Below are 15,977 nucleotides of genomic sequence, written 5' to 3'. Positions count from 1 at the left end.
GCTGCTTTCTTCCCATTTAGAGTGAAGTATAGGTCAACCTAGCATATTGTTCTGACTTGTAACATTGTATTTACCAAATTGTGCTGAGTTATAATTGTTAACTTTCTGAGATACACTACACTATGAGTTTTATGAGGGAGGACTGCAGCTTTTATTATTATGGTTCTTTTATTAAGTCCAGAAGAATAGGGTGGTGCTCAATAACTTGTTAAATGAATAAAAAATAAAGAATAGACTTGTTCTGAGATAACTTGCTAAATTTCAAACTGGTATAGTGTAAAACTTCAAAAAGCAGTTTTGAGAGGATACATAAAACTGAAGACACCTGGAAAAATATTCAGGTTACCCCTTTTCATTTTGGAATGCAATAGCTGAACTGGAAATGTGGCACGTAATGTGGACTAGTAGGGGAATCTAGTCTGATGAAGTTAATTGAAGAATGTGTATATGGGAAGGTAGTATTATTAAAAGCAGTTTTGCTATTTAATAAAGTGGCCTGTATTATTTTGATAGCTTGAAGTGTAAGAAAATCTTCCTTTTTATAATATGTTTATTGTAATGCCAAGATGGTCTGTCTCCATTTACTGATCTGGTTTCAAACATAAAAAAAGGTAAGCTCATAGTTGAGCTAGTTGCTATGGCAGAGTAGTGCAGTGTGTACTTAAAACTTCTTCCTGCAGTTTAGTGTATCCCAGTAATTTTTTTTTAAAGTACCATTGCTTTTTATTGTTTTTAAAAATGCAAGCTTCAGAATAAATTAAACCTGTAACCATTTCTTTTTTTTTGCAGTTTTTTAACTGATATATAATTCACATAATACAACAAATTATGTGAGATAATTCACATTACATAAAATTCGCCATTTTAAAGCATATGATTCAATAGCATTTAGTACATTCAGAATGTTGTGCACCTCACCACTGTCTAATTCCAGAACATTTCCCCAAAAAGAAATCCCACACCCATGAGCAGTTGCTTCCTCATTCACCCCTCTCCTCATTCCCTGACAACTACTAATTTACTTTGTGTTTCTATGGATCTGCCTATTGACCCCACTTTTAAAAAAATTTTTTTATTAAGGTATGATTAATATACACTCTTATGAAGGTTTCACATGAAAAAACAATGTGGCTACTACATTCACCCATATTATCAAGTCCCCACCCATATACTCCAATACAGTCACTGTCCATCAAGGCTGCAAGATGCCACAGATCCACTGTTTTCCTTCTCTGTACTACACTGTTCTCCCTGTGATCGCCCACACCATGTGTACTAAACATAATACTCCTCAGTCCCCTACTCCCTCCCTCCCCACCTGCCCTCTCCCACCCCTCCCCTTTGGTAACCACTAGTCCCTTCTTGGAGTCTGTGAATCTGTTGTTTTGTTCCTTCAGTTTTGCTTCATTGTTATACTCCACAGATGAGAGAAATCATTTGGTACTTGTCTTTCTCCACCAGGCTTATTTCATTGAGCATAATATGCTCCAGCATCATCCATGTTGTTTCAAATGATAGAATTTGTTTCTTTCTTAGGGCTGAATAGTATTCCATTGTGTATATGTACCACATCTTCTGTATCTATTCCTCTACTGATAGACACTTAGGTTGCTTTCATATCTTTGCCATTGTAAATAGTGCTGCAGTAAACATAGGGGTGCATATGTCTTTTTGAATCTGAGAAATTATATTCTTTGGGTAAATTCCAAGGAGTGGAATTCCTGGGTCAAATGGTATTTCTATTTTTAGTTTTTTGAGGAACCTCCATATTTCTTTCCACAATAGTTGAACTAGATTACATTCCCACAAGCAGTGTGTAAGGGTTCCCCTTTCTCCACATCCTCGTCAGCATTTGTTGTTCTTAGTCTGTTCAATACTGGCCATCCTAACTTGGCCTCTAATATCCTCATTGTGTTTTTTATTTGCATTTCCCTGATAATTAGTGATGTGGAGCATCTTTTCATGTGCCTGTTGGCCATCTGAATTTCTTCTTTGGAGGATTGTCTATTTATATCCTCTGCCCATTTTTTAATCAGGTTATTTACTTTTTGGGTGTTGAGGTGTGTGAGTTCTTTATATATTCTGGATGTTAACCCCTTGTCGGATATGTCGTTTACAAATATATTCTCCTATACTGTAGGATGCCTTTTTGTTCTGCTGATGGTGTCCTTTGCTGTACAGAAGCTTTTCAGCTTGATATAGTCCCACTTGTTCATTTTTGCTTTTGTTTCCCTTGCCTGGGCGGATATGTTCATGAAAAAGTTGCTCATGTTTATGTCCAAAATATTTTTGCCTATGTTATCTTCTAAGAGTTTTATGGTTTCATGACTTACATTCAGGTTTTTGATCCATTTCGAGTTTACTTTTGTGTATGGGGATAGACAATAATCCAGTTTCTTCTCTTGCATGTAGCCATCCAGTTTTGCCAACACCAGTTGCTGAAGAGGCTGTCATTTCCCCATTGTATGTCCATGGCTCCTTTATCATATATTAATTGACCTTCATGCTTGGGTTTATATCAGGGCTCTCTAGTCTGTTCCATTGGTCTGTGAGTCTCTGTTTGTGCCAGTACCAAATTATCTTGATTACCGTGGCTTCGTTATAGAGCATGAAGTCAGGGAGAGTTATCTCCCCAGTTTTATTCTTCATTCTCAGGATTGCTTTGGCTATTCAGGGTCTTTTGTGGTTCCATATGAATTTTAGAAGTATTTGCTTTAGTTCGTTGAAGAATGCTGTTGGTATTTTGATAGGGATTGCATTGAGTCTGTAGATTGCTTTAGGCAGGATGGCCATTTTGACACTATTAATTCTTCCTATCCATGAGGATGGGATGGGTTTCCATTTAGTGGTATCTTTAATTTCTGTCATGAGTGTCTTACAGTTTTCAGAGTGTAGTGCTTTCATTTCCTTCGTTAGGTTTATTCCTAGGTATTTTATTCTTTTTGATGAAATTGTGAATGGAATTGTTTTCGTGATTTCTCTTTCTGCTAGTTCATCATTAGTGTATAGGAACACAACAGATTTCTGTGTATTAATTTTGTATCCTGCAACTTTGATGAATTCATATATTAGATCTAGTAGTTTTGGGGTGGATTCTTTAGGGTTTTTTTATGTACAATATCATGTCATCTGCAAACAGTGACTATGTAACTTCTTTACCAATCTGGATGCCTTTTATTTCTTTGTGTTGTCTGATTGCCATGGCTAGGACCTCCAGAACTATGCTGAATAAAAGTGGGGAGAGTGGACATCCTTGTCTTGTTCTTGATCTTAAAGGAAAAGCTTTCAGCTTCTCACTGTTAAGTATAATGTTGGCTGTGGGTTTGTCATATATGGCCTGTGTTGTCTTGAGGTACTTGCCCTCTATACCCATTTTATTGAGCGTTTTTATCATGAATGGATGTTGAATTTTGTCAAATGCTTTTTCGGGATCTACAGAGATGATCATGTGGTTTTTGTCCTTCTTTTGTTGATGTGGTAGATGATGTTGATGGATTTTCTAATATTGAACCACCCTTGCATCCCTGGAATAAATCCTACTTGATCATGATGGATGATCTTCTTGCTGTATTTTTGAATTCGGTTTGCTCATATTTTGTTGAGTATTTTTGCATCTATTTTCATTGGGGATATTGGTCTGCTATTTTCTTTTTTGGTGGTGTCTTTGCATGGTTTTTGTATTAGGTTAATACTGGCCTCATTAAATGAGTTTGAAAGTATTCCGTCCTCTTCTACTTTTTGGAAAACTTTTAGGTCTTCACTAAATGTTTGAAAGAATTCAGTGGTGAAGCCATCTGGTCCAGATGTTTTGTTCTTAGGTAGTTTTTTGATTACCAATTCAATTTTGTTGCTAGTAATTGGTCTATTCAGGTTTTTTGTTTCTTTCTGGTTCATCCTTGGAAGGTTATATTTTTCTAGAAAGTTGTCCATTCTAGGTTATCCAGTTTGTTAGCATATAATTTTTCATAGTATTCTCTCATAATTCTTTGTATTTCTGTAGTGTCTGTAGTGATCTTTCCTTTCTCATTTCTGATGCTGTTTATGTGTGTAGACTCTTTTTTTCTTGATAAATGTGTCTAGGGGTTTATCTATTTTGTTTGTTTTTTCAAAGAACCAGCTCCTTTCATTGATTCTATTGTTTTATTCTTCTCAATTTTATTTATTTCTGCTCTAATCTTTATTATGTCCCTCCTTCTACTGACTTTAGTTCTCATTTGTTCTTCTTTTTCTCATTTCATTAATTGTGAGTTTAGACATTTCATATGGGATTGTTCTTTCCTGAGGTAGGCCTGTATTGCATTATACTTCCCTCTGAGCACTGCCTTCGCTGCATCCCAAAGATATTGAGGTTCTGAATTATTGTTGTCATTTGTCTCTATATATTGCTTGATCTCTGTTTTTATTTGGTCATTGATCATAAAATCGGTTATTTAGGAGCATGTTATTAAGCCTCATGTGTTTGTGGGCTTTTTTGTTTTCTATGCATAATTTGTTTCTAGTTTTATACCTTTGTGAACTGAGTAGCTGGTTGGTACAGTTTCAGTCTTTTGAATTTACTGACGCTCTTTTTGTGGCCTAGTATATGCTGTATTCTTGACAATGTTCCATGTGCACTTGAGAAGAATGTGTATGCTGCTGCTTTTGGGTATAGAGTTCTGTAGATGTCTGTTAGGTCCATCTGTTCTAATATGTTGTTCAATGCCTCTGTCTCCTTAGCTACTTATTTTCTGTCTGTTTGATCTGTCCTTTGGAGTGAGTGAAGTATTGAAGTCTAGAATGAATGCATTGCATTCTATATCCCCTTTTAATTCCGTTAGTATTTGTTTCACATGTAGGTGATCCTGTGTTGGATGCATATATATTTATAATGGTTATATCCTCTTGTTGGATTGACCCCTTTATCATTATGTAATGTGCTTCTTTGTCTCTTGTAACTTTGTTTCAAAGTGTATTTTCTCTGATACGAGTACTGCAACAACTGCTTTTTTCTCCTTGTTATTTGCATGAAATATCTTTTTCCATCCCTTTTCTTTTAGTCTGTGTATGTCTTTGTGTTTGAAGGAAGTCTCTTGTAGGCAGCATATATTTGGGTCTTGTTTTTTCATTCATTCAGTGACTCTGTGTCTTTTGCTTGGTGCATTCAAACCATTTATATTTAGGGTGATTATCAATAGGTACGTACTTATTGCCATTGCAAGCTTTAGATGTGTGGTTGGCAAAGAAAGGTTCAAGGGTAACTTCCTTACTATCTAAGAGTCTAACTTAACTCAGTATGCTATGCCAAACACAATGTAAAGGTTCTTTTTTCCCCCTCCTTTTCTTCCTCCTCCATTCTGTATATATTAGGTATCATATTCTGCACTCTTTGTTTATCCTCTTTTTATTTATCTTTGTTTATCTTTTTATTACCTCTGGTGACAGCTATTTAACCTTAGGAGCACTTCCATCTATAGCAGTCCTTCCAAACTACACTGTAGAGATGTTTTGTGGAAGCTAAATTCTCTCAGCTTTTGCTTATCTGGAAATTGTTTAATTCCTCCTTCAAATTTAAATGATACTCTTGCTGGATAAAGTATTCTAGGTTTGAGGCCCTTCTCCTTCACTGCATTAATATGCCACTCCCTTCTGGCCTGTAAAGTTTCTACTGAGAAGTCTGATGATAGCTTGATGGGTTTTCCTTTGTATGTGATCTTTTTTCTCTGGCTGCTTTTAATAGTCTGTCCTTGTCCTTCATCTATGCCATTTTATTTATTATATGTCTTGGTGTTGTCCTCCTTGGATCCCTTGTGTTGAGAGATCTGTGCACCTCCATGACCTGAGAGACTGTCTCCTTCCCCAAACTTGGGAAGTTCTCAGCAGTTAGCTCCTCAAAAACACTTTCTATCATATGAATACTGTTCTGTTTGGATTGATCACACAGTTTTCTCAGTATTCTTTCATTCCTAGATTTCCTTTTTTCTCTCTGTGCCTCAGCTTCTTTGTATTCCTCTTCTCTCATTTATTGTCTCCTCCACCATATCTGATCTGCTTTTAATACCCTCCGTTGTGTTTTTCAACGATTGGATCTCCGACTGGAATTCATTCCTGAGTTCTTGAGTATTTTTCTGTACCTCCAGGAGTATGTTTATTATTTTTATTTTGAAATCTCTTTCAGGAAGATTAGTTAGTTTAGTCTCACTTGATCCTTTTTCTGGAGTTGTTGAGATTTTGCTTTGAACCAGGTTTCTTTGACATTTCATATTTGTATGTGGCGCCCTCTGGTGCCCAGAACCTCTACTCTGTGGAGCTCCTCAGCCCCTGGAGCAATGTCAGGAGTCGCAGGATAGTAGTGCTGGTGCCTGAGAGGAGGTAAGAGATGTTTCCTGCTTCCCAGATGCTATTCCTGTCTCTATTGCTAGAACCAGTGGGTCGAACACACAGTTGTATGCCTCTACGCTTTGTGTTTGTAGCTGCTGTAGGTGGGGCTTCCCTCTGGCTGTCATGATGTCAGGGAAGGATTTGCCAGTTTGCGAACCTAGTGTGGGCTGGCTGGGAGGAAGGCGCAGCAAGCTGCATATCATGGTGGGGGGCCTTCGAGCTGCATAGCCTGTCAGGGATGGAGCGCCTGAAGATCATGCAAGTTCCCAACCTGCTGGGCAGATTGCACCCAGACAGTTTTGTCTGCCTGTCCTTTCTCCTGAGCAGTAACCTCTGAGCAATGCTTCCCCATTTAGTAGGCCTCTCGCTTTTAGGAAGTCTCTCAGACTGCCCACCTTTCCTTTGTCCCAGAGCAGCTGGATGTTGATCCCTGTTTTCCACAAGTGGGTGCAATCTCAGTCTCTCCAGGTATTCCGCCTGTGTTAGCTTCCAGCCCACCAATCACCAGTGCACCTTGCTATGTAGGTTTGTATTCCCAGAGTAGATCACCAGAGCTAGGTGTTCAGCAGTCCCAGGCCTCTACTCCCTCCCAGCTCCATTTCTCTTTCTCCCACCGGTGAGCTGGTATGGGGGAAGGGCTTGGGTCCCACCGGTTCATGGCTTTGGTATGTTACTCTGTTCCCTGAGGTCTGTTCTTTTCTCCAGGTGTATGCAGTCTGGTGCAGTCCTCTTTCCTGTTGCTCTTTCAGGATTAGTTGTATTAATTATATTTTCATATTATATGTGGTTTTAGGAGGGAGCCTCTGTCTCACCTCTCACGCCGCCATCTCTAATCCCCTATGATTTTTATTTTGAAGTCTTTATCAAGAAGATCGGTGATTTCAGTTTCACTTAGCTCTCTTTCTGGCATCTTCTGCTAAATTTTTTTTCATACAAAATTTTTTTTTTGCCATTTCATCTTTCTAGTGATTCCTATGGAATAATAACTTTCATGAGTGGCACCCTTTAATACCCAGAAACTAGTCTACTCTCTGGGGCTGCCCAGCACCTAGGGCAATGGTGGGGGTCGCAGGTGTGTTGGACCGGTGCCTGCTGGGAGCAAAGAGTTCTTTCCTGCTTTCCAGCTTGCAGTCCCTGCTTCCACCGTCGGGGCTAGTGTGCCGAGAGTGCAGGGAGGAACCTCTGTGCTATCCCCGTGTAGCTGCTGTAGACGGGGCTGGCCTGGCATTATGGCACGGGCAGCAGGGTTGTGGACCTGGGTCTGCCAGGGTGGTAGGAGAGGCATGTTACGTATTAGAATGGGGGGCCTTGGGGCTGTGTTGTCTGGGGTATGGAGTGCCTGAAGGTCCTGAAAGTTCCCAACCTGTTTGGCTGAGAGTGTCAGGACGATTTTGTCCACCTGCCCTTTCTCTTGAGGAGCAAACTCTGTGTAATCTTTGCCCCTCTAGCACCCCTCTTTCTGTTTGGAAGTCTTTCAAAGTGCCCATCTTTCTTTTGTCCTGGAGTGGGCGGTTGTGTGTACCTGTTCTCCAGAAGCAGCTGGAATCTCATTCTCTGCGAATGTTCTGCCTGTCTTTGCATTCCAACCCCACTAATCTTCAGAGCACCATGTAATGTAGGTTCGTGCTCCCAGAACAGATCTCCAGGGCTGGATGTTCAGCGGTCCTGGGCTTCTGCTTCCCCCATGCTCCATTTCTCTTCCTCCTTCCTGTGGGCTGGGGTTGGGGGAAGGCTTGGGTCTTGCCTGATCATGGCTTTGCTAGTTTACCCTTTTTTATGAGGTCTTCTCTTTTTCCCTGTTGTAGGCAGTCTGTTCTGCAGTCTTCGGGTCACTCTTTCACGATTAGTTGTATTTGCTGTATTTTTGTGTTATATGTGGGTTTGGGTGAAGATACCTGCCTCACTTCTCACCCTGCCATCTTTTTCCTGTCTCTTATGCTTTGTTCTTTTACCTATTTGTATGCCCATCCACAAGTATTTAGTTTCCTACTCTGTGCCAGGCTCTTTACTGGTTGCCTGAGATACAGCTGTGAACAACAGTAGGGTTGCAAATGGCAAGGAGGGCAGTTTCACCTCCACCTCCCATTTGTGCACCGATATTTTGGATACATGAAAATATTGGTTAGGCACCAGTGGTGGAAGACAGGTCTTTGGCTGTTGCTAGTATTAGAGGACTTTAGGGATCTGGAAAATGGGCCACAGTGACTTTCCTGTTCCTGAGCTGTACCAGTGGCAGGGTTGAGAACAACAATTAGGTTTTACTACAAAAAAATATGTACATTAACAGATATTTCAAGTCTTAACGAATGTCCTTTGTTGAAAATAAATAAATGTTAGTTGAGAGACCTTGGCAGTTTGATTGGAAATTGTTTTTGAGATAGATCTTCTCTCCCAAAGCTTTTGGCCTGACACACTTTGGCAATTTGATATAGTATTTATTGAAAACAATCTGTGTATAATTGGACCTGCACAGTTCAAACCTTATTTGTTCAAGGGTCAACTGTATATGTTCTGGTTAAGTAAGCAAATTTTTATTTAAGCCTTGTAGCAAAGAAAAAAACTGAACACTAATAAATAACTATCATTTTTTTGTTAAGAATGTATGGTTGTTTTAAATTTCTTGTTACAAAATTTTAAAAACATAGAAAAACTAAAGAAAGAATCTGCCAAATGCCCATCACCTAGACTTAGCGGTTAGCATGTGGCTATTTTTTACGTTACTAACATTTTCTCTCAGGTATTTTAAAGAAATTTAAAGATTTCTTGTTATTTTATTACTAAGCACTTCAGCATTCATCTGCAAAAGATAGATTTTTTAATATAATCATTTAACTTCTTTCAAACCTAAGAAAGTAGAAATAGTGACTGAATATTTAATACTTTAGCCAATCTTCTACATTGTTCTCCAATGTTTTTACAAGTGGTTTCAGGCAGAAAAATGAGTAAGTTGTGTACATTTGTGTACATAATCATATGTCTTAGATACTATTTAATTTATAGTAGTTTTTATTTCTCATTCCCCACAAACCTTCCTTCCCCCCCCTTTTTTAAAACCATTGACTTACTGAAGAAATCATTCAGTTCTAGGTTCAGGGCTAGCACGTTTTGACAACTACTGCTTATGGGTAATATTTATTGCTCCATTATCAGTGATAATTACAAGACTGATTTAAAAGTTTTTTGGTGCTGACTTTTCTTAGGGGAAAATTGTGAGGACAGTGGTCCTGAGGTTAAAAAGTGTGTGAGTTTTTGAACCACTAAAAGAAATAAAACTTCCTGTAATGGTTCCCTTTTGATATTCAAAGAGTTAGTCTGAACCTCTCAGTTAAAGTCACTAAGCAGTCAGTAGGTGGCAGTGTTTCTTCTGGTTTAGAAAAATAAAATGGAAGTATTTGGGGTTTTTGCTAATCAGTACTTGAAATGTTTCATTAAATAGATTATTCCATATTGTCTCACTGAATATTCCCTTCCTTCTCTACATTTTTGAAGAGAAAATGTGAAGATATATTTTTATTCCTTCCACTTGCTTCATTACTTTTCTCTTTTCCAGATGAGCCTTCTATAAGCTTTTGTTTTCTGGAGACAGATAGAAACTTGTGCAGGCCTTGTGTATGTAGGATAATTGCCAGTGTTTCTCCCCAAATTCCTTTGGGTTCTTCCTTATCTGTCTCCCTCCCTTCACTGTTGAGCTGAAAGGAAAGCACTGTTACTTCTTTATTCCAACCATCCCTGTTTGTGTAGAGGCCTTTTGTAGGCCAGCTACAAAGAATCTTGAATTGGAGCTTTATTAGATGCTTAATGTCCCTAACTAAGTGTTTAGCTCCAGAACTGGAATATCAAACAAGGAAAATAATAATTAAAATTTTTTCCATATTGCTGATTCTTGGTTTCTGTCTGAAATAATGCCATATGCTTTTATTCATTCAGCAATACCTGCTGTATGCCAAGCTAGTTATGTGCTTTTCCTATCTTATTCTAATTTAAACTGTCATAACTCTTCAGGGTGAGAAAGAGGGAATAATTAATAAAGATCTAACTTTGCCATTAATATCTATAAATGTTACTGCATTATTTATTTTCTTAAGAAATGGTGATAACAGTTTCTGATGTTGATGAAAGTTGCTTGAGGTAAAATGGAGTAGAAACTTTGATTATCTGAATTATCCAGCTTTCTCATAGTTTAGAGTCAAATTATAAATGGAAAAAAGGATGGCTTTATGGAGCAAAATAGAATTTTATTTTAGTAGCTTTGATTCCACCACAATGAAATACTTCCTTTCATCCAAATCTTGTGACAATAATAACCTGTTGTATAGTATTCAGTGATGCTTTGTGGTATATATTTGCTTTTTGTATTGAGAGTGATTGAGAAGGGTTTTATATTAATATGAATACTATTATTTACATTGTGCATATGCAAGGTGGTGAAATTCTGAAAAGGAATGTTCTCCTGATAATAGAAGTAGTACCTGAAAAAATTGTAACAGTTGAAGTAGTTTTGCCCTTTTGCTACCATTATTATAAAATACCTTTAAAATAAATCTTACATGATTTCAAAATAATAATGATCACCAGCATAAGCTGGTGACTTAGGGTTGGAAATTCTCCTTTAATGTTTTCCTTCTTGAGCTGGTGCCAGAGTCCATTTGGTAAACTCTTTTTCTCAAGCTCAATCTTACTTTTTTAATTAAAGTATTGTTCATATACAATCTTATATTTGTTTCAAATATACAACAGTGGTTCACCAGTTACTCATATTATTAAATCCTCACCCTATCTAGTACAGGTACTGTCTATCAACATAATAAGATGTTATGGAATCATTGACTATATTCTCCATGCTGTACCACCATCCCTAGGACAAACTTATATTGTGATTGCAAATTATTGTGTCCCTTTTATCTATCCCTTCCCACCCATCCCAAACCCCTTCCTTCCCTTGGTAACCACTAGACCCTTCTCAGTGTCTTAGGAGTCTACTGCTGTTTCATTCCTTCTGTTTTGCTTTGTTTTTATATTCCACAAATAAGTGGAATCATATGGTATTTGTCTTTCTCTGCCTGGCTTATTTCACTGAGCGTATTATCCTCTAGATCCATCCATGTTGTTGCAAATGGGAGGATTTCTTTTCTTTTTATAGCTGAAAAATAATTTCATTGTGTATATATGTACAACATCTTTTTTATCCATTCATCTACTCATAGACACTTAGGTTGCTTCCATATCTTGGCTATTGCAAAAAGTGCAGTGATAAACAGGGGTGCATATGTCTTTTTGAATCAGGGATTTTGTTTTCTTTGGGTAAATTCCTAGAAGTAGGATTACTGGGTCATATGGTATTTCTATTTTTAGTTTTTTGAGGAATCTCCATACTGCTTTTCAGAGCGGTTACACCAATTTACATTCCTACCAACAGTGTAGGAGGTTTCCCCTTTTTCTGCATTCCCTCTAGCATTTGTTATTTCTTGCTTTTTGGATGTTGGCCATCCTAACTGGTGTGAGGCAATAATCTCATTGTGGTTTTAATTTGCATTTCCCTGATACTTAGCAGTGTGGAACATCTTTTCATGTACGTGTTGGTCATCTGAATTTCTTCTTTGGAGAAGTGTGTGTTCTGGTCCTCCACCCATTTTTTAATCATGTTACTTATTTTTTGTGTGTTGAGATGTATGATTTCTTTATATATTTTGGATGTTAATCTCTTATCAGATGAGTGATTTATGAATATATTCTCCCATACTGTGGGATGCCGTTTCATTCTGCAGATGGTGTCCTTTGCTGTACAGAAGCTTTTTAGTTTGATGTAGTCCCACTTGTTCATTTTTGCTTTTGTTTACCTTGCCCGAGGAGATGTGTCCAGGAAAAAATTGCTCATACTTATATCCAAGAAATTTTTGCTTATGTTTTCTTCTATGAGTTTCATGGTTTCATGTCTTACATTCAGGTCTTTGATCCATTTTGAGTTTACTTTTGTGTATGAAATTAGACAATAATCCAGTTTCATTCTCTTACATGTAGCTGTCCAATTTTCCCAACCTCAGTTGTTGAAGAGAATTTCCCCCACTGTATATTCATGGCTCCTTTATTGTGTATTAATTGACCATATATATGTGGGTTTATATCTGGCCTCTCTAGTCTATTGATCTATGGGTCTGTTCTTGTGCCAGTACCAAATTGTTTTGATTACTATAGCTTTGTAATAACCTTACTTTTTAATTGAGGAACTAGGGAATGGTTACCATTGTTTTTTTTTATTGAGTCTGGCATGTAATGGTAAAGGAGGGTATTGGTAATTAGATAAAAAGTCCTGTGGCTGTTCTGACTAATGAATGGGATATACTCCAAATTTTATTTATTTATTTAACATTCGACTTACATTAGCTGTATCTTGTAGGTACTTTATGAAAATAATAGAACAAAACTTTTTCTGTTGAGTGATGTAAAGAAGAGATGGGACTTGTTAAAGAACTTCTCAGATGAGATTGTGATTCAGACCATTTATTGCATCCATATTAGCAGCGTCATTGACCTTAGTGAATGTGGGGGAAAATTTTCCTTTTTGTAGTAATGAAAAGCAAATTCTACCATTATTATTATTTAAGTTGGAGAGCAGGATTTACTATTGATTTTGAATGTATGGGATAATATCTACTTAGTGTTGGTTTATATTTTGATACTACCAAGTTTAAATACAGTTTATTTATACAAATAATGCTTGTTTCTTTTACTAAGTTACTATGTAGTTAACTGTTGTTTACTATGTTAAGGGGCAGTAGAACATAGAGGTTAAAAATGCAGGCTCTGAGCACTTCCCTGGTTTAAATATCATCTCTTCCTCATGTGGTTTGCTGTTGGGCAACTTCCTTATCTTTCTGTGCCTCAGTTTTCTTACTGTAAATGGGGAATAATAATGTCTGCTTTTTAGATCATGATGGTTAAATAAGTTGATATAGATAAAGTGCTGAGAGCAGTGCTTAGTGCAGAAGAGGGTTCATTAAATGTCTGTTATTCTGTTACTAATATTATTTGTATCATGTAAATGATTTTTATCTGCATAAATACATGTATCCTGAAAATACCTTGTAAAAGAGTTCAAGTGACTTAATGGTGACACAAAAAGTTTCTAATAGACAAACCTCCTGAACAATTTTATAGACTCTGTATGTAGAAATTAATGTTAAGTAGTTTTATGGAAGAGATGGAAAGAAGAAGGGCTATAAAATAATCAAATTGTTATTTTGTTTTTTGTAGGTGACTGGTTCAGAGCATAATAGCTTTCTGTTCTTACTTAAGTTTGGATATGATACCCTTTGGTTTTTTCGTTATTTATGACATAAACATAGAGTACAAAATGGATCTAAAAATTACAGCCAAGGCTATAGATTTCACTTTTTTTTGGTTGAAATATTTGCTACAATAAGAAATTACAGTTTAAAACTTAACTTTTAGATCTTATGTATAATTTACATGCCTTTTCTTCCTCTAAATCTTTATATTTCTATTCTTTTGCTTTATAATGGCTATCAAATATTTTTAAGATTTATAAGTTTGAAAAGTATAAGATGCTTTAACCTAAAATTACACGTAAGTGTAATAAAAATTAGAATGATGGATTTTCTGATTATATATGTTTTAGCCTCTTATTTTCATAAAGGACTTGACTTACTAAGAAAAGTATTAAGTTTATTGAAGTTTTAAATAAAGCTTACAAATTTTTTAGGTAAAGCTGCTGCTTTTTTCCTTCAACTTATATCCCTTCTAATTAGATTATTTTGCTTCTCTGTTAGAACAGTATTTCATGGGATAATGTCAGTTTTAGACCCTTAAGTTTTTATGTTACTGCTGCTTGTGCTATAATACTATATTAAGATAATTATCAATACAATATCTTGGCTATAATGAAACATTAGGATTAAATAATTTGATTTTACTTTCTGAAATATTGATGTGTACCTGAGATTATGCCAAAGTGGCCTAATAACTAGTCATTGTACTTACAAGTTGTCAAGCATGCACACAAGATAAGGGAGGGCCGAGGCTCCCCCTTCATTGATCAGTTGGTGGAGATAGAGCCACTGTCAGATTCAGACAGTTTATTACTTATTTTGAACAGAGAAAAGAAGTTAGCTATTGGTGCTGACTCTGTGTGGTCCTTGTCCCACCAAAAAGAAGGACCAAAGTAACATAACAAGGGCTAGATAACTTCAATACAAATTGTGGGATACCCTATTACTGAGGATCCAATTCTAGACTGTAACTAAGTGGTTGTATTTTCTGCAGCTCTATTCTGAGGGGGTGTTGAGTGTAGGACAGAAATCCTTAAACCTTAACAGAACTTAGGAGGCAAGCAGAAGCTGTCTCATGATAGCCTAAAAGAGGAGGTAGGGAAGTGAGCAGGAGATGGTTTGTAGCCATTCCTTAAAGTCTTCTGTCCTCTTGTGTTCCAGGAGGATTGCAAGATGTTCGGCCAATATTCAGATAAGCTGAGGTTCAAGCCTTTGCCTTTGTAGCCTAGGTAGATACGTGCAGTCATCAGGGGACACCTGTAAGCATAGGTCATTAAAGGTCCTGAAATTAAAATAATAGAAATAGGATATGATTTTTCTAAAGAAATATTATTATATTCATAGGATTGCATTTCTGACTGGTTTCTGATGCTTAACTTATTATAAATACAGTGGTTAATTAGTTGAGATGATATCCTATGCTGAATAAGAAAAAATGCTAAATATGCTAATGATAACTAGTCATATTCACTTTCCTATAATATTTATTTAAAGTAAGTGGCCATGTAGGCTCAGCTGGATTGCTCTTAGAGCTTCTGGAAAAAAAACTGAAGATAGCACTGTAAGATGGTTCTACCTCAACCTGGAAGGCAGAAGCCAATTGCATCTCAGTGTGAGGGTCAGGTTTTTAAATACCAGTACATATTAGGAAAACAGACTGACAGGTGATGTGGCTTGTATGTTCCTGGCTTTAAATGCCCAAAAATTATATGGGTAGAACTAGCAGAACACAGAAATTTCACTGCTTTATACTTATTTTTTTATTTAGTATACTCAGTGACAGTCCATAAGTTAGTGTTTTAAAACCCGAGTGTTGCAATACATTAGTGGAAAAGAAAGAGTATAAATAGAGAATATCTGATTGCAATGCAGGCAATAGACTAAGTATCATTTCAACAAACTAATATTTTAGGTGTGTGTGTTCATAGCAGCAGCCAGTGTGTACTTAACTAATGTGCATTTTGGCTTAAAAAGTTCAAATTGTTGTGATAAATGACTTGATTTTCAAATCCCATCTTTTTGTGGAAAGCAGTGTGCTGAAAAAGAAAATGTGTGCAGAATTTTAAAACCAAAATGTATTACAATGTAGGTCTAAATTAATTACTGAAATCTATGATACGTTATGAACAAATTTGTTGATAACTTCTTTGCAGTTAGCTTCTGGAATTTATAATTTTGCCTGCTCTCTCTGGAATGACCATACAGACACATTCCTTCAACAAGTTTCTTCTGGCAATGAAGCTGCAGTTCTAAGTTCACTAGAACGAACTCTACTATCACTGAAAGGTATGGTTAAACTTGGTATGTTTGTTTTTGAAATAGTATGTCGCAGAA

The 15,977-nt window shown here is 36.7% G+C and overlaps 1 protein-coding gene across 3 annotated transcripts in view; it reads left to right on the top strand.

Moving 5' to 3' along the window:
* IPO11 (importin 11) overlaps positions 1 to 15,977 on the top strand; it is a 298,239-nt gene that overhangs the window by 51,969 nt on the left and 230,293 nt on the right. For all 3 annotated transcript variants that reach the window (XM_036887802.2, XM_036887801.2, XM_036887803.2), the window contains exon 6: positions 15,797 to 15,929. In XM_036887802.2, coding sequence (XP_036743697.2) covers positions 15,797 to 15,929 — 133 coding nt within the window. The remainder of the gene's footprint in view (positions 1 to 15,796; positions 15,930 to 15,977) is intronic.

Source organism: Manis pentadactyla, chromosome 2, assembly GCF_030020395.1.
Source record: "Manis pentadactyla isolate mManPen7 chromosome 2, mManPen7.hap1, whole genome shotgun sequence".
In the NCBI taxonomy this organism is placed as follows: domain Eukaryota; kingdom Metazoa; phylum Chordata; class Mammalia; order Pholidota; family Manidae; genus Manis; species Manis pentadactyla.
The sequence above is the reverse complement of the archived record's forward strand: the minus strand, read 5'-3'. Positions and strand labels throughout refer to the sequence as shown.